This window comes from Camelus dromedarius, chromosome 7 (assembly GCF_036321535.1).
Source record: "Camelus dromedarius isolate mCamDro1 chromosome 7, mCamDro1.pat, whole genome shotgun sequence".
In the NCBI taxonomy this organism is placed as follows: Eukaryota; Metazoa; Chordata; class Mammalia; order Artiodactyla; family Camelidae; genus Camelus; species Camelus dromedarius.
In genome coordinates, this window is record NC_087442.1 from 909,361 (window position 1) to 931,338 (window position 21,978).

Genomic DNA, 21,978 nt, shown 5'->3' on the forward strand with positions numbered 1-21,978 from the left:
CGGCGCTGCTTTGATTTAGGACTCGGTTACAGAACCTTCATCTATGCTGATTGTTCGTTTTCATAAACTCTGATCTAAAATCTGCACCACAGAGTTGCTTTTGAACATAATCAAATTCATGAAAATAGAAAGACTCATCTTGGGTGTAACTGCGGTCTCTCTGTGATTTAGATATCCTTGCAAAACTGACCGACCAAGAAATGTCTGTGAGATACTTTTCAAGATACCAAGGTGATATTACGTTCCAGGGTGCTGCCCAGTCTGTAAGAAATCTGGAGCAGAAATGGCAAAACCAGAACTTTCAGTGAGGCATCTAGATGTTTTGCAGCAGCAGCAAGGACGCCACATGAGCTGAAGCAGCAAGGGGCGTGGGGGAGGGGAGGGCAGGGCCAGCCAGGCTGCGGGGGGGGGGGGGGGGGTCGTGGACCTCAGGCCAGAGCTCACACCTGTAAAGGGAGAAAGAACACTGTGAAAATGTGAGGAATGTTTCAAAGCTCTGTTGAACAATTTAATCTTGAAAAGAAAAATAAACCTTTGAAAACGCGTGTGTAATTCTGATTTCCTTTGTCAAAACGGGCTGTGGCAAAAGGACGTCCCGGAGCTGTTCTGTTTGTTCTTTGGGGTGGTGGCCACAAGAGGCAGAGTGCATAACTGTAACTTCTCTGTCTCTCTTTATTTCAGAAAAGTAAACAAGTGCTACAGGGGCCGTTCTTGTCCAATAATTGTCCACTGCAGGCAAGTACAACTTTTAACCTGGTTTCAGAAGTGTTCGCTACCTCAGAATAAACAGTTAAATCTAGGAGCTGAGCTCCCTCGTTGCGTAGTGCCCACCTCTAACTGCACCTCTAGGGGAAGCCAGGGATACAAACTCATTCAAACCGTATTTTGAACCCTCACAGCACCACCGCACACACTCTGAGACGGAGTGTTTGTGCAGGGCGTGGTCTCGGCACCAGGAACGTGGCCAGCGTTTGGGACCCCGTGTGGATGCTCAGCTTGGGGCCAGTTATGAACAGGGACACAGCCTGGGGTCACAAGGAGAGGCCTCTGGGTGAAAGTCAGTGGCTCATGTACCCACACAGGTTACCCCCAACCTGGAAGAACAGATCCAGTCAAAGAAAACTCACTCTGAGGGCACGCGTCCCTGGGCTCCACACTCACCCGTCTTGGTGAAGACCTGTGCTCCATCGTCCAGACCTGTCTCCCAGAATGTTCCTTTCAGCCTGGGATAAAAAGGAACTAGATCTCCCAAGGCCAGACACCAAGTGCATCCATTCAGTCAAGGAGTGCTCGCGTGTGCCTGTGAGTGTGTGTCTGTGGAGTCCGTGTGTGTGTGTGTCGTGTGTGTGCTTCTGGGTCTGTGACAGCAGAGGGCGGTCCCCCTGGAGAGAGTGGACTGAAGCATCTTTCACCTGTAAACGGGGCCCAGCCGGGAGCAGGGAGGCAGCGGTCTCCGCCGAGGATCTGGGGAGAGTCGTGCTTTGTGAGTTAACAAGCACAGAAGAAAAGCGAGGAAGCCCTCGACACCAGGAGCGAGACCGCGGGCACTTGTGACAGCAGCGAGGGCCGGCGGCAGCCCCACCTCCACAGCACACAGGTGGAACGAGTCTCTTCCCAACCGCGGCTTTTCCAACCATTTGTTTGAGAAATGTGTTGAGGCCAAACTCAGCGGCCCTTCTGGAGAAAGGCACCTGCAGGCGCGCCGACAGGGACGGGTCCCCGGGCCTCCAGGTCGGAAGCTCAGAGCACACTCGTGCGGTCACAGGGCTCCCGGCGTCCTGAAAGGGAACTCTTATTTTCAACCTGAAGTCAGTGCATTTTGCCAAGGGTACAGATGTCAGCGTCCTGCACTTCCAAGCGCTCGTGGGCACGAGCCCAGCCCTGCTTGACAAGGGGCGGCCGAGTGTGGAAACGGCGCTGGGGCCACCTTCCTCCTGGAAGAGGACTCTTCCTTTCTCACATTTGTGATTCTTGAGCCACAATTAAGAACATGTTTACAACTCTGGTCCAGATGGTAAATATCCAGTTATAACCAGGGGACAAGAAGACGTGCAGGGAGGCTCTGAATGAGCGCCAGACGACGTGGCGGCCCCGCTCCTGAGTGGGGGCCGGGTGCCCCCCAGGGTCCTGGATCCCGACCCCGGCCGTTCACTCTCCCCTCGCACACATGGCCTCTTGCAGATGCTCGGAACACAAATGCCTCACCTCTGACACAGCCAGGCATTTCTTTATTTCGTCTTTTTTCCTGATAAAATTTGCCATGTCAAAATTGGCCAAAGGGGGAGGAAAAAAAGGCAGAAAGAAGCAAATCAACACAGGCACAATAGCTAATCCACGCTGCTGTTAGCTCAGGGCTGAAAGCTCTCCCAGCCCCTCCCCTCCCTCCTCCCACTCTTCCCCTCCCCCTCCCCTCCTCTCCCTCTCCTCCCCCTCCTACCCCTCTGTCTCTCCCTCCCCCTTTCTCTCTCCCTCCTCTTCTTTCCCCTCCCCCACCCTTCTCCCCTCTTCCCCCTCCCCCTCGCCCTCCCCCTCCTCTCTCACCCCTCCCTCCTCCCTCCCCCTCCTCCCCATCTCTGTTCCCATCCTCCTCCCCCCTCCCACCCTGATTCTTCCTCGCCCCACTTTCTTTCTGTTTCTCAAATTCCCTGCCTCCATCTGTCTCCTCTCGTGGGCCCCACTCGAGCAGAGGGAAGACGCTGTGGTTGGCGCGTGGGGAGTGGGGACAGCGTGGCCCAGTGTGTCTTCACCTCTCTCCTTCTGTTGACAGTGACGGCGCAGGCAGAAGTGGCACCTATGTCCTGATCGACATGGTCCTCAATAAGATGGCCAAAGGTAAGACTCAGAGCCGCTGCTTTGTTTCGGCGCCGAGGTCGGCGTTGCCATGGCAACCTCGGTGCACTAGTCACGGGAGGCCTTGGGGAAAATTAGCCTGTTGTCCCTTCCCCGGATCACGGGAAAGCTGTTTGCGGCAAGCAGGTTGGCGTCCGCAGTTGCTCCCTTGTCGCCGTGTCCCCCGGGGGAGAGCCCTTGGCAGAACGCGCAGTGGGTGCTGGGTAGCTGCTTACTGAGGACGGCGCGTGCTAGCATCGGAGCTGGGAGGAGGCCGCCTGGGTCCTTCAGTGTTGTAGCGGCTCAGAATACCCTTCAATATATCCTCCCTGGTGTTAAAACTACATTTGCAAAATTCAGGTTTCACTCCAGAGCTACCTAAAATCTCTGGTGGGGGCTGTCTCTAAAGCAGGTCACTGCCGGGCACCCCTGGTAACATCGTTTTACCCAAGTGACCCACTCCCTGCGGCCTGGGCCGCTTCCTCCTAAAGACGGCGCCCGGGGGCTTGGGCTCGAGAGCAGCCCTGCAGCGAGGCCATCGCCTGGGCGAAGTCTAACCCTCTGGGCGCATCTCGTCCCAGGACAGTGCGGGGACTGAGCTGGGCCAGCGGCCCCTCAAGTGTGTTCCCCGGGACAAACCCGTGAGGGGTCCCCCTAGAGGCCGCGGAGATCACCACGGGCACGTCTGAGAGAAGACTCTGCAGACCCGCCCCTGGGGGAGCCACGCATCAGCACGGAGCAGAGGGCCTGGAAAGACCCTTCCCCGCCATCCGGATGCCGCCCGGAGCTTGAGGAAGAAGCAGTGGGGAGGCGCGGGGGTGACGGGGTGGGTGACGTTTTATGGTCTCCTTCCTGCCTGTGGAAAAGCCGCCCTCTCTGTGTCCACACGCACACACCCGTGCGCGCGTGCACGCGTCTGCTGTGACGAGGGGCGGCCACCCTCCAGGGCCCCCACTCTTCGTCTTCTGCCCGATGTCTTTTCACACAAATGCCGCCACTCTGAGACAGGCATTCTCCAGGCTCTGTTTTCTCCTGGTTTGAGAAAGAAAGGAAACTGCAACACATCTTTAGCCCAAGGATTAGACGTGTGAAGATGACGCAATCGCTGTCGTATGACATGCAGGGGCTGGGGAGCTCGAGCAGGCTGTCGCAGCAACCAGTGACCAGAGGGCCAGACGGAGCCCCGAGCAGGGCCTGCCCGGCCCCCGGGCCCCTGCCGGCTGCAGGGGGGGAGAGGGGGGGAGCCGGAGCCGCAGTGCCGCTGGGGGCCGTTTTCCAGCGCCTGAGGCCGCGGTGCGCTGGGACTTGCAAACAGAGGGACGGCCGAGGCAGAAGGCCGGCGCTTCTGACAGCGCGTTTCGGTTTTAGGTCGTAACACAATCCTACCTTTTTTAGTTGAAAGGTCACCTGCCCCTGTTCATTACGGCTGCTGCGTCCCAGCAGGTGTGTCTCTTCATCTGCAACTTTGCAGCGACCGCGGGGGGAGGGCTCAGGGGAATCTGTGTTTCCTCCCTTCTCTGGGGCCTCGTGCGTAGTGTCCCCCGTCTCCCTTCCCAGGACACAGAGTGTCTCGCGTGTCGGGGGGGGGGGGGCGCCTGTGTTTGTGAGCACGTAACATGCTGACCCACGCGGGTAACATGGCGTGGAGCCTGGCTCACCCCCAGGAAAGGAGCGGGGGCGGGGAGCCCCAGCCTCAGGTCGGGGGATACTGTGCCTCTCAGCATTCGGGGTCCCCTCACCCACGTGATGGAACCTCAATTCGGGGGCACAGGTCTGTTCACGGAGAGGCAGCTGGGGAGAAGGGCCCTTCCCGCCCCGTCCACCCCCGCCTGCCATTCACCAGCTCCGTCTGCCACGTCCATCCAATTCCACTTGAAGGGTGGGCCGGCGGCAACAATGCGGCCCAGCCATGTGGAACCAGCCTGGGAGGGCCGCCTCCAGGCTCTTTCTGAGGCTGGTCACCCCTCATTCTGTTCCTGGCCCACTCCCCTCTGCCCGGGGGACGTGCGATGTGAAATCCCCTGACCTGGGGCCCGGGCCGGGGTCTCGGGAGAGATCAAAGGGCAGGGCGGCCCCTCGCCGGCCGAGGTGGGCCTTTCCCAGGCCGCCGCGGGGAGCGGCCGCCCGTGCTTTGTTCTGGCCCAGGCTCGGGGGCCTGTGTGGCCGGGCCACCTTTGTCTGGCCTGAGAAGCTGGGGGCCCGCGCTGCTGGCCCCGCGTCCATCAGATGATCAAAGGCCCCAGGCCTGGACACCAACCCTTTCTTCCCGTTTCCTTTTCTTGAAAGGGGTGAATTGCACGAGGACCAAAGAATGGCTGTCCGAAGTGCCCCTGCACGAGTGTCAGCCCCGCCGGCTGAGCTGGCCCGGCCGCGGCCACCGCCTCGGAGCCATGGCCGTTCACACAGGCTTTCAGGGATTAAGGCCTTCGGTGCCACTTTGGGGCCTTTGAGAACAAACCAGGGATAATTTCAGTTCTTTCTGCACCGCCTGGTCTGTTTGCAAGCAGACAGTGATGCAGCGTGGAGCCCTAGCGGTCGGGGGGCCTGGCCCTCTGCGCCAGGCTTATGGTGGCAAAGTAGGTGTCGACCTGTAACATTCTTTTGCACATTCTTCCTGTGGCTGCAGACACACTTCTAGCTCGCCGTTCACATTCTGGGTCAGAGTCAGTGTCTGGAAGCCCGCGCCTCTCTCGCTGAGGGGCCTGGCTCAAACGCAGCGACCCTGCCTTTGCAGCCGGGACACTGTGCAAGCTTGTGCCTTTTACATTTCGTCCGTGACAGCAGTCTGCCCAGGGTTTTCCATTTTTCATCACAGCTTTTAAGGAAACGGGGAGTGCCGGGTGGACGGTGGGCTTCCCGGGGACCGCAGGGGCGGTGGCGGAAACCCCACCTCTGCGAAGCAGCAGAGTTGCCCGAGCCTCCTGGCGCTGAGGCGCCACAGGCCCCGACCGTCCTGGGAGGCCACCCCCTCATTTGGCAGGAGCCGTGGGACTGGAATTTCTTTTATGACTGTCCCACCGGGCCGGGTGGGCAGGCGTGCCTGGAAACGCCTCTTATGCTCAGGCTGGCTGGGAGTTTGTTCCTGAGGGACCGCAGCACAGAGTGTGAGTGCGGGCCCAGCGCCTGCACGGCCATCGGTCCAGCACCCGGTTTCCGTCCTCAGCAAGCCGAGCTGTCTTCCTGTCACACGGTGCCGTCAGGGAGCATGTCCCCGCAGGAGGGGGTGCATAGCTCCATTCTGCCTTGGGTCCCTGTGGATCCGACGACCGCAGGGCCTCACAGGAGTGGAACCACACAGCACCCGTTCTTCTGTGCCTGGCTTACATCACCGAGCATCACGTCCTTGAGGTCCATCCGTGTTGCCGCAGGCGTCAGGATCCCTTCCTTGTTGGTGCTGAACGACACCCCGTCGCACGCGTGGACCACATTTTACTTATCCCTCTGTCGATGGATGGACGGATAAGGTGCATTGCTTCCAGCTTTCAACTGTGGAAATAACGGTGCTACGACCACGGGTGTGCAGGTATCTCTTTGAGTTTCTGCTTCCGATTTTTCAGGGTCATGTGTGTTCCTAGAGCAGAACTGCTGGATCACGTGGTGGCTCTGTGTTTAGTCTTTTGAGGAACCTCCAGACCGTCTCTCACAGCAGCCGCCCCATTGTACACGCCCGCCAGCAGCGCACCAGCTTGTCGCCCCACAGCCGCTGCGGCACGTGTGGCTCTCTGGGTTTGGGTAGTAGCCCTCGTGCCTGTGAGGCAGCGTCTCACTGTGGTTTAGGTTTGCACTTTCTTAAAGACGAGAAATGTTGAACGTCTTTTCCTATGTTTGTGGACCGTTGGATGTTTCCTTTGGAGAAAGGTCTGTTCAGGCTCTTTGCCCATTTTTTAATCGAGCTGTTTGTTTGCTGTCATTGAGTGGAAGGAGTTCGTTAAATATTGTGACTATCAAACCCTTTTCAGAGGTGTGACTTGCAAATATTTTCTCCCATTCTGGGAGAGATAATATTTCCTTGGCTCATTGAACCTTTGAAAGCCAGCACTCCCCCGGACCTGACTAGCCACACGTGGCAACTTCCGTGAGTTAAGGTTAAAACACCGGCCACATGCCCTTTGCCCTGGAGCCGCAGGTGCGCACGGGCTTCGGGCAGCGCAGGTGGAGAGCACATCCAAGGCAGGGAGTCGCACTGGGCGCTCCGCTCGAGGGAGCAGAGGTGAAGGTATGCCCAGGCCTCTGCCTCTAGACCAGTGTCCCCGCCCGGTTCTGTCCCCATCTCTTCTGCACCTGGTGGTCAGTGGGACGTCTCAAAGAGAAAGGCCCCAGGAGCCCCCTCTTCCCGCTCTCACATCATCATCATCATCATCATCATCATCTCGGGGCCTCGCGGCTCCTTCCTGCAGGTCGCAGGGCCTGGCGCGGGTCTGGGTGTGGCACGTGCACTCTGGCCCCCAGCCCCTTTCTCCTCCCGCAGGTCCTGTTGTCCATCTTGGCCGCCATCTCAGTCCCGTCCCTCCTCTGGCAGATCCTGGACTAGGCCATGGAAGCACTATTTCTACCCGGTATTTACTGGGCACCTTGTCTGGGTGTCGGGACCACGTGGCCAACAAGACAGGGAAAGTCCTGTCCTCCTGGGGTTTACACTCTGTGCAGAGAAACAGACCGTGTCTGCAGCTGGCAGCTTGTGGGGGTGGCGCGCACCATGGGGGCCCTGGGGGCGCCAGGGTCTGGGGTGTGTTTGCCCCCACCAGGCACAGCACGTAGATCGTAGACCGTTCGCCAGAGGGGACCTGGCAGCTCATTTTCTCCAACGCTTGGCTCCGTGAGGCAGAGACCCAAGCGTGTCGTCTGCTGGTGAAACGGGGGTGTGTCATCCAAGCCCCTCCGTCCTCCTGAACCTTGCCGGATCCTTCACGGCTCAGTGGGCCCCTGCAGTCACACGTCACGGGGCAGCCCACACGCCGCCCGCTCGTAAGGCCTGCAGCCGAGGCCCCGGGCACGTCCAGGCTCGCCGGCGGCACCCTGTCGTGGGGCGGCGCCGTGATGCCGTCCGCGCCCCCATCAAGGCGTCCCTGCATCTGTGCCTCATTCACGCTCCACGCCTGCAGTGCCTGCTCTCATGGGGCAGCGGGGACCGTGGTCTGAGCAGGGTGCTCGGGGGACACTCGGCCCTCGGGAAGGTCACGGCCAGTGCTCCATCCACAGGCGTCCCTTCCTGACGCCCTCCTTGTGTGGCCGACGTGTGGCCGAGTGCCTGTGGGCACGGGTCCAGCTCTCAGCTCGATGCTGCCGGGATTCCCAGCACGTGACAGAAAACTACCAGCACACGGCTCTGCGTTCCCCGCTCTCCCGGAGTACTGACGGATGGCGAATTTAAAGAGGCGGTACAGGGTCCTACTGTGCTTAACTCGTATTTTTTATAGATTTGGAGGCATCCCAGTTTCTCCTGAAACGTGACTTTGCATTTGTTCTTCAAAAAAGCGTGAAAAACGCCTCTTGTGTCCGGGTCCTGATACACTTGATTTTTTGATTTTCAAGTGATTAGAAGGCCCATTTGTCTCCTTGGATCCCAGTGAAACATTGCGAAGAGATTCTAACTTAATCCAGAAAGCCAGCAAAAAACCTTCCTGGTTGTAATTCTGATAAATCTTGAGTTGACCGAGAGCATCCAGAGACACGAAGGGAACCCTGTCGGGCACAGGCGACCAGGACCATGTGTGCACGTGCCCCTGCGTGTGCCCCTGTGCACAGACACAGCGCGGGCTCAAGGCCTGGGGGAGGCGGGGAGGCACTGACCCCCGGAGGCCCCGGAGGCTGGACGAGGGCAGCTCTCTGACTGGTGCCCCGGAGCCTCCCTGACTCACGGTCACTTGACTCAAGGCTCAGTCGTCCTGTTGACCCAGAGCGAGCTCTGGCTGTGAATCCGCCCGGCCCGATGCGGGGGAGGTTCTGCCCATGAGGGTGTGGAATCCACCCACCCCTGCCCTTCACGTCCAGCCCTCCCGTCCAGAAACGGAGCTCCACCGAAGACAGCAGACTCCCAGCGCCAGCGGCCAAACAGCTCCGCCCTCCCGGGCGTGGGAGGGGTTCCACTCCGTTCTCAGATTCGTAATTGTCACCGTTTTTCCCTTTGTCCTTCGAGTGCCTTTAGGTAGACAGAGCGTCTCCTCTGTTCTTCCCAGGGGTGGAATCGAGGCCGTTTCCTCCTGCAAAATAAAGGCCTTTCTCTCTCGTGCACCTGGCACGTAACATCCTTTTCACACCGAAGGAAAAAGGAAACTTGGAACCCCTGCAATTTGCAAGATCTTCTGGGTAAAAAGTCTGCAACAAAACGTATTTCTGTTTATTGCTTGATGGTTACTGGGCGTTGGCTAAAGAGAGAGTGGAGAGCCTGGCGAGGACGGTCTTCCTGGCCGTGGCCGCGGTCCCCTGGCAGGAGGTGGCGCCCCCGCCACCCGGCGAATCCAGGACTCCCTCAGCCAGCCCGCCAGCCCGGGAGAGATCAGAGCAGACCTTGTGAAGAGGCACATATGCTTGGCCTTCTTTCACTTCAAGTTGCTTCTCACGTCGTACAGAACGGTTGTGGTATTTCAATACCAGCATTCTTTTCACGTTTCTTGTTTAACGGTTAATACTTTTTAATCTAAAGCTAAAAAGCCTCTGTTGTCTTAAGAGTGTCTCACCAGTACGTGACCTTGGAAACCCATGTCCCCTGAGCGTGTTCGGAAACCGCAGCCGAGGGCGCTCGGGTGTGCTGAGCGGGGACGGGGTGCACCGGGCCGTCCCCTCTCGGGACACCAGCCGCACAGGCTGCCTCCATCCCTGACGTCCGTTCACGGACTCACCAGCTTTCACCGAGCCCGGAATGATGCACATAGGTACGCATTCCTCTCCCGTCCGCACAGTCCTGATGCTTCGCGGCCACCTCTCCCCGGGGTCACGCCCCGCGCGGCCCGGCCTGGGCTGCGAGGGCTGTCCCGCTGCCCTCTGCCCTCTGCCCTCTGTCTGGCTTTGGTTTGCCTGTTAAATCGATTCTTCTACATTCCACGTGCTCTTCGACCTGAGCGCCGCACCCAAGCTGCCTGTCCACCTGGAGCTTAACATCTTGTCGGTAAAAGGGGATTTTCAACGAGAGGATTCCATTTTAAATGCGCTAGAGGGGAGGTTCCGGATCTTGGGAGATTTAAATAAATCCTTTTACCTTCAGTAAAGCCTTTTATAAAGTGACGAGGATGCGTACCCCTCCCCCTCCATCCCAACCCCGAGGCTCCGTTTTATAAACGGATCGTGTGTTTCACGTTCCACGAGGTCACTGTGAGGCTCAGGGTGGCTGAAGGGGGCGCGGCACCGTGCCTCCCCCACAGAAAGGACCGCGCGCGTGCGTTCTGTGAAAACTGCTGCCTCTGCACACGCTTCAAATAATTAATTATTCCTAACCCGAGCACGCAGGGAGACGTTAGTCGTCCGCACCTGACAGTTGGCTCACGTGATAAACCCGGTGCTTCTCTGTTTTCAGGGCCGTACGTTTTTTAAGCATTAATTTGATTTCCTCCACTGTTCAGTCTTGGCTTCGGGCGAAGCGTGGTTCTGAGATGCCGTCCCTGCGGCGTCTCAGGTTTAAGTGCCTTGTCCAGGGAAAACCTAATGAGACTTCCTCCCTTTTTTTCCGCTTCCCTCACAACGGACGTCCGAAGTCACACGGCAGTGAAACGAGAGCCACGTGTCCGTAGCACCCGACCCCAGGGTCCCGCTGGCAGGACCACCTCCCCGCGTGGCTGCCCTTCCAGGCCCAGCGCTGGGAGCAGCCATGGCCCCAGGCAGGACCCCACACAGTCCTCCCGGGCCCCCGAGGAAGGACCAGGGGTGTTTGGGACTCCACTGCTGGTTGTGGAGTTCAGACTTGCCCTTCAGAGGAAAACGGCTGTTGAGTTTTTAAACCAGTTTCAGGAACTGAGAGACCGGGCCGTGAACAAGGTTAAAAAGACAGGGTCTTTAGGTCCGTATCCCACATGGACCCCCCGTACTTCATTTGGAAGGTCTAGGCTCTTCACCGTCTGATGACTCAGACGCTCCACTGCACGCCCCATCCTCCTGGGGCCCACGGAGCAGTGGGGGGCCCCTGTCTGGGGGCACAGGGCAGCTCCGAGGGAGGGTTCTGGTCACAGGATCCGCAGAGTCGTGTTCACTGAGCACCTAACGCGTTCCACGCGTCATGGAGTAAACACACGCCGCCGCTGGGTCCTCACGAGCGAGCTCCACACCCACCCGGGACCTCCTGGTGGGGCAGTCTGCGCCCCGCCCACAGCTGGGCAGCGTCACACGTGAAATTAAATGGTAGCAAAAGCGCTGTCACCACGTCTCGGCCTGGACGAGGTTCGCGGGGTCCCCGACGGCTGAGCTGCCCGGGGCATCTGCTGTTCCCAAAGCGAGACTCTTCTCCTTCCTAGAAAGGCTCTGACTGAACAGCCGGGGGCACCAGGCGATGCCCTGCACAGGAGGACACGTTCGCTGTCCGGAAGCGCTGCGGGCTGAGATCTGTGGAGCCCAGGCTGGCCCACAGCCTCCGGGTGCTAAGGGCCGAGCAGGGTCAGCCCAGACCCTGGTCTCCAGCCTGAGTGACTTCTTGCCAGATTCCTCCTGTTTCCCCTTCTGAAAATGCAACATTGTGTTGGGACGTATTTCCCCCCCGGCCCTCCCCACCGTCTGCCTTCCTTCCCGGCCGCCAGCCGCTCCCCCCAGCCCCCCACCAAGAGTTTGCAGTCCCCCCCCGTTTCCCTCCCACTCTCACCCACACGTCCCCACGGCACCTCCCAAAGTCTGTCTCAACCTGCCGCTTGGAACACAGCGCTGGCTGCTCAGCGGACACCCAGCAAAGCCACAGCCCCGAGGATGAAGCTCAGGACAGTGCGGGGCATGGCCTCCAGGGTGTTCAGGCTCCCCCCACCCCTCCTCGGCTGACGGCTGACGGCAGCAGTGTGCGCGCTGGGGCGAGAGGGAGGGGCTGGAGCGCTTCTTTTGGCCTGGCTGGGTCTGTCTTCCACACCCGGGCCCGATGAGTGCGGCCACCTGCTCTGTGTGACCGGGACAAGCCTTCGACCTGGGCGAGCCTCGGCGTCCTCTACCCGGGGCGGTAACAGGTCTGGTGCTGAGAGGGAGTGCTGCACACGACGTTCACCTGCTTGAGGTCTGGCAGGTGGGTCCCCGCCGCCTGCAGAGGTGCCACCCCTCCCAGGCCCGGCAGCGTTCGGCATCATGGTGCTGCGGAGGGAGGAGCTCCCCTCTGCACCATAAGACGCTGGGGAGCCTGTCCTGTTCACTGTCCATCCACCAGGGGACCCAGCAAAATGGAAAACCAAGAATCCATGTGGAATTCACAATAAAGGTTCATTTTAAAACTCAGGTAGCGTTATGTCCCTGGCGCCTGATCACCTGACGTCTGGTGGGCGCCCCTGTAGGAGGGGCTCCCGACCACACGACTGACCTGTGGACACGGCGGGCGTCCTCGCCTTTTCTGGGCGTTTGGAGCTCTGGCTTCTGAGAGGAGGGAGCTCTGCGCTTACGGCCAACGTTGAGATGTGTGAGGTTAGTCAGCCTCATTTTTCACTTCTCTAATTAAAAGTTCTAGGCAATAAAAATTGAAGCTTATACACTGCTTTCTGTGGTTTAAAACATTCTTTAAAATGCCACCAAAAACAAAATGAGGAACGCCCTAGACTCTAATGGCGTTGGCGAGCGGGCGGCGAGTCTCTGTACAGGCATCTGATAATTTTTCAGCCCAGCTTTCTCAAGTTCGTGCTGACAAGCCCGGGCCTGTCTTTCCGCGTGCTCGCCGAAACCGCCGCTGCAGGCCGGCCTGCTGAGGGCTGGCAGGGGTCACTTCCGGGTGGCCTCTAGCCAAGAGGGATGCTGGCATCAGGAGAGGGACAGCCCGGGAGCGCCCGCGGACTGCCTTGCGTCTGAACTCAGCCCAGTTTGTGTTTGTTGCAGGCGCTAAGGAGATCGACATCGCGGCGACGCTGGAGCACCTGAGGGACCAGAGACCAGGCATGGTCCAGACCAAGGTACTGTGGCCGGTCCCTGGGGCAGCAGGGGCTTTGGCGGTGTCCTTCTGTGCTGGTTTTCCCGGAGGAGCGAGGGTTGGGCCCGCTGGCCGCCCGCCGCCCCAGTCCTGGGCAGGGCAGGACGCGGCCAGCCCTTCCTGGGAGGGTCTTGGGCGTTTCTGGCAGCGTCTCCGACATTCCAGCATAAGAAAGTGCAGTCAGATCTCAAGTTCTTGGATCTCCCCACTTAACAGATTCGGGAGCAGGGGGAGAACGTGGCATTTTTATAGAAGCAGGTCCGTGGTGAACCTGAGCACCCTTGTGTGGAATGTTCCGCACTCACGAAACATCCTGTGCCGCCTGCCGTGTTTCCAGCCCCCACAGCCCCGGCTCCGCTGTGTGGTCATCAGCAAGTCCCCAGGGTGCCCGGGGTCCTGAGCACCGCTCGTGCGCATACTTACTGAAAAGGCCAAGTTTGCAAAAGACGAAAGATTATAGTTAAACTGGGCTTGACCAGAGCTAGGAACAGGGGAACAGGACAGGCCGGTCCTGTAGCATGCCGGGAATGTCCCCACCCAGCAGCAGAAGCTCCCGCTTGCGCTGAAGCCGTGAAACACAGTTTTCTCTCAGCGTAGTCCCAACCTTCCCAATGCGATTAGCGCCTGCACAAAAGGCCTAAAATCACTAAGGCTGCTCGTGCAAAGTCACTGTTTTATACGTAAGGGGACTGTAAGTTGTAAGAAGCACTCTGGTGAGGTCAAGCTGGATCGGGCTCTGGTGCCCGGGGGCGACTATTCTGGGACCCCAGCCCAGTTGTCCCACCCTGGAGGGGGGGTCTTACTGTCCCCCACAAAGTGCACACAGTTCCTAAGCCCTCGGTCTGGCTCTCACAGGAGGAAAAACAGTGCAGCGCTGGGTCTCAACTTGAAGGGGGCATGTGGGCTGAGCAGGAAGAGGCCACGAGCCTGGACGGCTGGGCAGCACACTTGGGCCCTGACACACATGGGCTCATCTCTCATGAGCCCTGAACGTGGTCATTTGCCTGGTGCTACGTTGCCAAAGCCAGCCCCGAGCACTGAGGCAAAAGTAACTTCATTCTCTCTTGTAGACTCACAGGACTGTTCTAAGTAGAACCCGAGGAAGCGCTTAGGGTCTCTGCCCAGCCACGCCGTGTCCAGCAGGCGGTCACACCTGCCCTGGTCTCTGCCTGCATTGGGGGGAGGTTGGAAGCAGCTTGATGACACAGCATGGAGAGTCCCCTCTGTCCCTCTGCTTTATTTGGGCCCCGCAACGTGCAGGAACCTGGTGTGGAATGTTACTGCTACACGAAGGTGCTCTGTAGGTCAACGCACACTTCATGTTTCCTTAGACATTTTTAAATTTGCAGTTATTTTAGGCAAAACCTTGCAGAAATAATGCAGATAATCCCCATGTACGCACGGCCAGCTCCCCAAGGTTAATACCTGACGTGACCACAGGGGCCAGCCACGGCCAGCGGGTTGGCATTGATTAAGTGCCACCAACTCCCACGCAGACCTGTCACATCTCACCCGCCGGCCCCCAGGACCTTCCCCTGCAGCCGGCCGTCAGGCCCACCCCGCAGTGCGCTCAGCGGTCATGTCTCCGTCACCTCCATTAGTGGCCAGCGTGTGGCCGTGAGGACTGGCAGGTCTGGTTGGGCTCCTGTGGGCTGTCTCTGGCATGACTGTGTCTGTGTTCCCGTGGTGGGTTCTGGGGTTGCTTCTCGGCCTTGGTGTGTCCTCACCCCAGAGGCACGCCCCCCGGGTTCCCTGCTGGTCGCTGTTTCTGCCTTTGCCGTTGGTCGTGTCCCAGGCAGAAGCTGAACCTGCTCGCATCTGTCTGCTGTCGAGCTGTGTCCGGACACGAGGCAGCTGCGAGAGGAGTGACGCTGCTGGTGCCAAGCAGCCATGGGCTTAGTGCCCGTGGGAGGTCCATCCCGTGGGCCTGACCATGTCCTGGGGGCTGGGCTGGTCACCCAGAAATGCAGGGTCAGTCCAGTGTTCCTGGTGGTCTGGGCCCTGCGTGGCCACAGGAGCCTCGGAACTTCACACGGCTCAGAACGGGCTGGGAGAGCAGGGACCCCTCATACCCAGGAGTGAAAAGCTAATTTAGTCTCCGGCCGAATCTTCCTTCGCCGTGGCCCAGCTGCCTGCCGCGTGGGTAACACTCAGATCTCGAATCCAAACCTGTCTCTTCCCTCCTTGTGCCTGGCACCTCCCAGGCAGGCCTCTCCCGTCACCAGAGGACACAAAGACGCTCAGGTCGGACCGACTCCAGGGTGGGTCCAGGCACGGCCATCAGAAAGGTGTATCTTCTCACCAAAGCAGGAAAAACCAAGTCTCATACTCTCAACACCAGTCAGTCCTCTGTGGTCTGCAGCCTGTTTGCCGCAAAGCCCACGGGCATGGCTCCCCAGGCCGGCCTGAGCGGAAGAGGGGGCGGTCCTCGTGATTGTCACGCCTCGTGTGGTCACAGACCCCGGTTTCTTTAAGTGACCAAGTAGCAAAATGTGCACGTCGTATCGGCCAGAGTATCTGGTCCCAGGGTCTGATGCTGCCAGAGGGCAGAGCCTGGCTGGCCCCACACGTGACCTCCGGTCTGGATGACTGTCTGCCGGCTCCCGCCCTCCTCCAGGGGCGCAGGTCCGAGGTGTGTCCTGCCGAGCGGACGGCAGGTCGGCTCCAGAACCTCAGGTGCAAAGAACAGTAAACAGAAAACCCCAGACCTGTCTTAGTTGACGGACGCTCTGCCCAGTGTCCCTCCACAAACTGAACTTCCCCCTAACGTCCAGCTGAACAGGAAGAGACAGTTTCCTGTGACAGTGTCGTGCCGCACCGGCTGAACACGCTTCCACGCCAGCCGAGGGAAGGTCATCCACGGTCACGTCGCGTCATCTGAGTTGAATACAGTCAAAATGAGAAACTGTGACTCGCTGAAACAGGGGCCTGGGACGGCCTCCGAGCCCCTCATGCCCAGCCTGGCAGCAGAACTTCGCCTCATGTTCAAAAAAAGCTGCAGAGAGCAGTTCTCCACCTGGAAACGAACTCTTGGTCAGACAAACCCCAGAAGCCTCAGGGATGGCTGCCTCCTGGAGATGCGGGGGGCTGACCGGCCCCGGGAGGGGGGCGGCGGTACGAGGGTCAGAGCCAAGAAGACACCAGCAGAGAAAGGCGTCACGTGATGCCTGACATTGTCCACACGACCCTGTTGCCGTACATCCGCACCAGGCACGCGAAACGCTTATTTTTAGGAAGAGAGGTGAACCCACAGGATGCGGTGAGAATGACACACTTCAAACGAGCAGTCAGTCTCTGCTCCACCATGTGTGTCTTTAAACAGATTCCTTCCTGCCTTGGCCTCGAGTCCGTCTTCTGAAAGGTGCCTTTTTAACCAAAGGCCTTAACACTTGCTGCTTCTCCAGAAGCACTAAGTCGTCACTTAGGTGTGAAAGCCTTTTGACTGCTGTGTTCAACCACCTGCAGGCGATGATGCCGCGCGTGCCCGCCTGGAATTCGCCCCGGTGTATACAGGTGGCGGGCGGCACACCGCCCCCAGCCTGTCCCGTTTCTGCGCTGAGACTTCACCTTTTCTGTGACCTGCTTCTCCGTGTATCCCTCCCGCCCTAACCCCCCTTCTTCCTGGAGATACAGGCATGTTCACGGGGCCTGGATGAACAACACGGGTTCAAGTGAGTGTAATTCCGGGTCGAATCCCCCGACCACCCCGACCAGCGTCCCGCTCCATCGGGACCCTCCCCACGCGGCCGGAAGTCTTCCGTCTCTCCGTCCTCTTGCTCCGTGTCTGTTCCCGTCTCCCCTCTGTGCACACACACGGACACACGTGAACACCTGCGCACCGTGCCTGGGCCCTGTCCCTGCTCTGCTGCCCGAGGTCGGGTGGAGCCAGGGGCTGGCATCTGAGTGCAAGGGGGGGTTCCGTCCTGACCCCTTTAAGGGAGGTGCTGGGAGCACAGCCTGGAGGGGGTTTCTTGAGCCCCACAGAGGTGCCGTTCCCTGGGCCTTGCCATCAGGGCTGATGAAGGGAGATTAGTGCACTCAGTTCCTACAAACCCACCAGCCCTCGTGTGAGCCGGAGAGTGGCAGATTCAAATCTGAGACGAACTACAGATCCAAACACACGCGAGCAGCGCCCCCTGCCCCACGGCCTCTCCACCTGGCCCCCCAGCTCTGCGTGGAAGGCTCAGAGAGGCCCGGCGACTTGCCCAGGGCCACACAGCTTCCATGCAGAGCTGAGCCCCAGTCCACCTCTCCTGCCACTCAGTCCGGGCCTTTTAAGTGCACAGGGTCTCGGACCGGGCAGTCAGGACAGGCCCCTCCTGTGGCCGACGTGAAGCCACAACATTTGAGACCCCACAGCCGGAGTCACTCCGTCCCTTCCTCAGTTCGTGTTGACCTGTGAGGTGAGGGACCGAGCCCCAGGGCCGGGCAGTCTGCCCGCTGCCCCGTCACGGCCGGCCGGGGGGTGGGGGGTGTTCCCACTCACTGTCCCTGTCCTGGGTGGGCTAAGGGCAGGGACAGACACTCCTCCAGCCTGAACCCCACTCCCCCGTCCTGCCTCAGCCACCCCTCACGCCGTGGACCGGGCTCTGCAGGGCCCACGTTTCACTCAGCACATTTTCTCATTCAGAGCTGTCAGCCCGCTTCCTGACTTCCTGTCTTGGCAAAGCCAGCCGGCTCGGACGTCTTACGTCCAGGAGCTCCGAGCCTTCCTGCTCAGGGAGCCTGTCCTGAGAGTGGGTCTGTGCCAGTCATTGTCTTGTCATTTACTGTGTTTCATTCCTTAAGTGCAGCTTCTGCCTGTTATTTTAATGATTTCCTTAAAATCCCAAAAGGACTTCGAACGCTGGGGACTTCCCAAGTCCCGGGGTTCCTACACAGACGTCTCAGCTAAGGCGGTGCTCCTCGAACTGCGGGCCTCACACGGTCCCCCGGCCCCGTGACAGGGCGAGCCTCCGGCACCAGAGCCCGCGTCAGCGCTGCCTCCTGGCAGGCACCTTGCAGGTGACGGTGCAGAGCGCCATCGAGCCCGGCTCAGGGAGAGCAGCCCAAGGGCGCAGCACCCCTCCCTGCAAAGGCCCTCCATCCAGGACCCCCTCCTCCCAGCTGGGCTGTCGGCGCCTCTCCCAGGTTAGAGACCCCAGCGCCGGGAAGCCTGCAGGTCAGCCCCTCGGCCGCACGCTCAGCACGACGCCTGCTTGGCCCCACGTGCCCTTTGCACTGTGCTGTGCTGTGGACAGAGTGCTTAAGTAACTCCGGTCCAGACACGGGCGCGAGTCTGCCTCTGCGTGTGTCACTTAACATGCGGCCATAAACGTTGGCTTTCTTATTAGACACTTTTCTGTAAAATAACGGACTCCTCTTTGGCGATGGGTGCTTTCCGGCATCTCACGGAGTGAGGCCACGGTGCCTGTCCCGTGCTTGTCTGTTCCTCCCTTTAAAGATGAATTCTTACAACAAATTTCCATAGAAACCGCCATGTGATGTGCACAGGCAGATTCCCAGAGGCTCCTTCTCCTCACAAGACCTTGGTCTGCCCGTTGGCAAGTCACCGTCTGGGAGGAAGCCGCCTGCGGTGGCCGCCCCTGCCCTGCACGGACCCGTTCCTCTGAGCAGACCGTGAGAGACGCGGCGGGAGGCGGCTTCCCGAGGGCGTGTTTGCATGCGTCCCGGTGACAGCAGGACCGAGCGCCAGCCCCTTGAGGGGAGGGGAGGGACCGTCCCCCTGGGAACTCGGTGCTGGAAGGTGCCGGACACACGTGGACGTGCCTCCCACAGCCCCAGTCTGGACGCAGTCACTGCGGGCAGCGCCAGAAGGTCTCCGTGGGGGTTTCCAGGACGTCCGTGGGAGGCTGGTGGCCACGAACAGAGGCTCCACATTGGAACCGAGCAGACCCTCCCTCCAGTGTCAGGTCAAAGGGGACACTAGTGAGAAACGCTTTTGCCCCAAAGTGAGCGTTAAGTTAGGTTGACTTTCTGCCGTTTCGACGGGAGCTGTTTCTACTTTCTGTGACGTGCTGGCCAAGGTGGAGATTAAGCATTCGTGTCCCAGCCCGCTTAGGACTTGAACTGCCAAGTGTTCAAGCCTTGGCAGGGCTTTCCCCGAGCTAAATCCTTGACTGGGTGGGAGTTCACATCACTTATCTTTGTGACTTCCCTGGCGTGATTGGGAAGTGCCTGATGAGCTGCTTTCAAGTTTTTGGCACAGAGTTTGGGCGCACGGGGGGCTCGGCGGGGGAGGGTGGGCTCGCCCTCCGTCTGCTGAGCCCCAGTCTCCTGGGGGTGGGCAGTCCCTCCTTTCTCCCCAACAGTCTTGGCAGGTGTCAGCTGCACGAGAGGCGTGCCCCGTGCTGGGTGCACCTATGTCTGTGGACACGTGTGTGCGCCCACGTCTTAGGTTGGACGGTGGTGGGTGCCGTGAGGTTTCTGGGCAGACGGAACTGAGCGGGGTGGGGCTGGGTGATGGGTGGGTTTCCAGAGCAAGGACAACACCACCCCTTATGTTTCTGGGTGGGAAGGATGGGAAGCCCCGAGGGGTGCTGCTGTGGCTGTCTCCACGGGCAGTTTAGACGCGCGATGGCGCCATCCAGCCCCATCCGTCAGGAGATCCACGAGCTCAGGGGTGGAGTCAGAAGGAGCCGAGCAGGCCCGGGAGCCTCGGGCACCGTCTCCCTGCTGGTGTTTCTGTCGGCAGCGCCTCCCAGTGGTAAGAGCTGAGGCTCCCCAGCGTGAGCAGCCGTGGCTCGCCCTGCAGACCAGTGCCTCTCTCTCCACGGAAGTCTGCGAGCGTCCCCTTTCTGTCCTGGACGGTTTCTTTCTGCAAAATAGCGCTTGGAGCTCAGGGCTCGAGTGAAGGGACGCCCGCTCACATCTCCTTCCTTTGTCTCCAGGAGCAGTTCGAGTTCGCGCTGACGGCAGTGGCCGAGGAGGTGAACGCCATCCTCCAAGCCTTTCCCCAGTGAGCGTGTTTCCCGGGGCCTCGGAGGAGCCCCAGCCCGGGCGCTGCCGCCGTCGGGACCGAGGACGACTCGGCTTTGTCTCCTGGAGCGGCTGCCCGGTGGTCGGCCCTGAGGCCCTGCGGTCTGCGCTGTTCAGCAGTTAAAATGTGTATTTTTGTTCAGCCAAACAGTACTAAACAGAGGTCTGTGGGAACATGCAGTTACGGGGCGGTCGGTTCATCTACTTTCACTCTCTTGGAAAAAAGGTTTATTTTTCCTCAAAGCGCACCTTTCATTCCTTGCTGCAAACCCTGTCGTCCTGACGACGCAGTGACCCGCGCAGCCAGGACGGCCCCCAGAAGAGAGCTGGCTCGTGATCGGAACTTTCTGAAGGAGCTTCCGCCACGCGGGGAGAGGCCCAGGGCAGCTGGCCGGGCCCCCGGCCGCAGGCTCTGTCTTCATGACGGTCCCTCGCGGGGAGAAACCAGCAGCTGGGACGTGCGGGCCGGACGGGCGGGAAGCTGCCCCTCTGCAGCTTGGGGGCAGGCGACAGGGGAACCACCCCCGCACTTGGTTCAACCCAGGCCGCTCGACACCCCCCAGGCACGGCTGACAGCCCCCCCCTCAACCGCCCACCCCGGGTGGGCGGGGACCCCGGAGGGCAAGTGCCATCCCACTGGAGCACCTGCTTCCCGGCCCCCCACCCCCGAGACGCCTCACCTGGGCGAGGCAGGGGGTGGCTTCCAATCTCCAGACATGGTTTTAACTTATAATAGGGATTTGCACTTTGCAAAATCAAGTGCAGCTAGTGAGCGCTCTCCTGCAGGCTAACCCAGATCAGGGAGGGCTGGGAGGAGCACGTAGTGAGCCCCCGGCAGGCACGTGTGGCCCCTCGCAGGGGCGGCGGGCGCCTTGCTGGCATCCAGAGAAGACAGGTTGCTTTCCCCACAGGAGGAACACAGGGATCACAGCAACTGGAGAAAAGTGACCGCCCTGGGCTCCTGCCAGGGCTCAGACCCCTGGCCCTTAAGTTGCCCACTTGTCTGACATCACGCAGACACCAGCGTCTGGAGAGAGTTTGCATTTGCCAAAAAGCACTTGTGCACCAAATTTGCCAGCGCCCCCAGCAGCAGGAGAGTTTCATTAAAGCGAGGGCGATGACGTGGAGGGAGGTGTGCAGGCAGCTCTGCGGGCTGCCGGTCTCGGGAGTAAAACCTGCCCTGGTACCTTGTCCTTCCAGGCTGACACACCACGCCTCCGTCTTAAACAGATGTTGCAGCTCAGAGAGCAGCAGACCAGGGAACGTGGCTGGCTGAGTGGGGAGAAAGATGCCAAAACATTGTCTGTGTCCTTAACGGTGTTGTCGTGTAAATCTGCTTTAACATAGCTCTGATTTCTCTCCCAAAGCTGTTTCTCTATCGGGAACCTAATGATTAATAGGAAATAACTATTACCTGAATATAGGAGCGTAGACCTGCCTGTGGCTTCTGACATTTTTGTTTCCTCGGTGAGACACGTGACTGTATTTAACTGTGTTTGATTAAACTTCTGATTTCACACTTGAATGGTCTTCATTTGGGAGGAGAGCAGGGTCTTTCCCCGTCCATCCTCCGTTCCTCGAAGGCGGGCGTTCGACCGAGGCCGCAAGGTGAGCGCACCGTAGGGCTCTCTGCCGAGGTGCTGCTTTATTCGCAGGGCTGGCTGTTTGCTAAGGGCCAGAGTGTCAGGTGTCACTGAGATTTTATTCATTAAAAAGTGATTAAACAGTCTCAGTCAAAAGCTGAGGAGCGGTGTGCACTCTGAGCACGGCCTGTGCCCTGTCCTCACACCCAGTGAGTGTCTGGGGAACCCCGCGGCGGCCCCCTCCTTCCTGCCCGCGGTGGAGGGGGCACCCCACCACCTCGCCGAGAAACAAGCCGGCCTCAAAGCTGGCGCTCACACCAGGAGCATTTAAACCCCGGCGAGGGGCGGCCCTGCTGGGCGTGAGGCGATGGTGTCCCTCTCGTCCTGCTGGCCCATGTCAGCAGGCAGGGGCAAGACTCGGTGGCCTGTGGTGTCCACAAGCGTGTCAGTGTTCATTTCTGCAGAAATCAGCCCCTCCGTCTCACCAGACAGTCGTCCACTCACATTCCAGCAGCT

At 59.6% G+C, this 21,978-nt stretch overlaps 1 protein-coding gene across 2 annotated transcripts in view; it reads left to right on the top strand.

The window, feature by feature from the left end:
• The window catches only part of PTPRN2 (protein tyrosine phosphatase receptor type N2), a 519,628-nt gene extending 498,230 nt beyond the window's left edge, over positions 1-21,398 (top strand). For both annotated transcript variants that reach the window (XM_064487140.1, XM_064487141.1), the window contains 4 exons: positions 682-735; positions 2,768-2,832; positions 12,811-12,884; positions 19,792-21,398. In XM_064487140.1, the coding sequence (XP_064343210.1) occupies positions 682-735; positions 2,768-2,832; positions 12,811-12,884; positions 19,792-19,863 (265 nt within the window). In that variant the 3' untranslated portion in view covers positions 19,864-21,398. The remainder of the gene's footprint in view (positions 1-681; positions 736-2,767; positions 2,833-12,810; positions 12,885-19,791) is intronic.
• Positions 21,399-21,978: the final 580 nt, after the last annotated feature.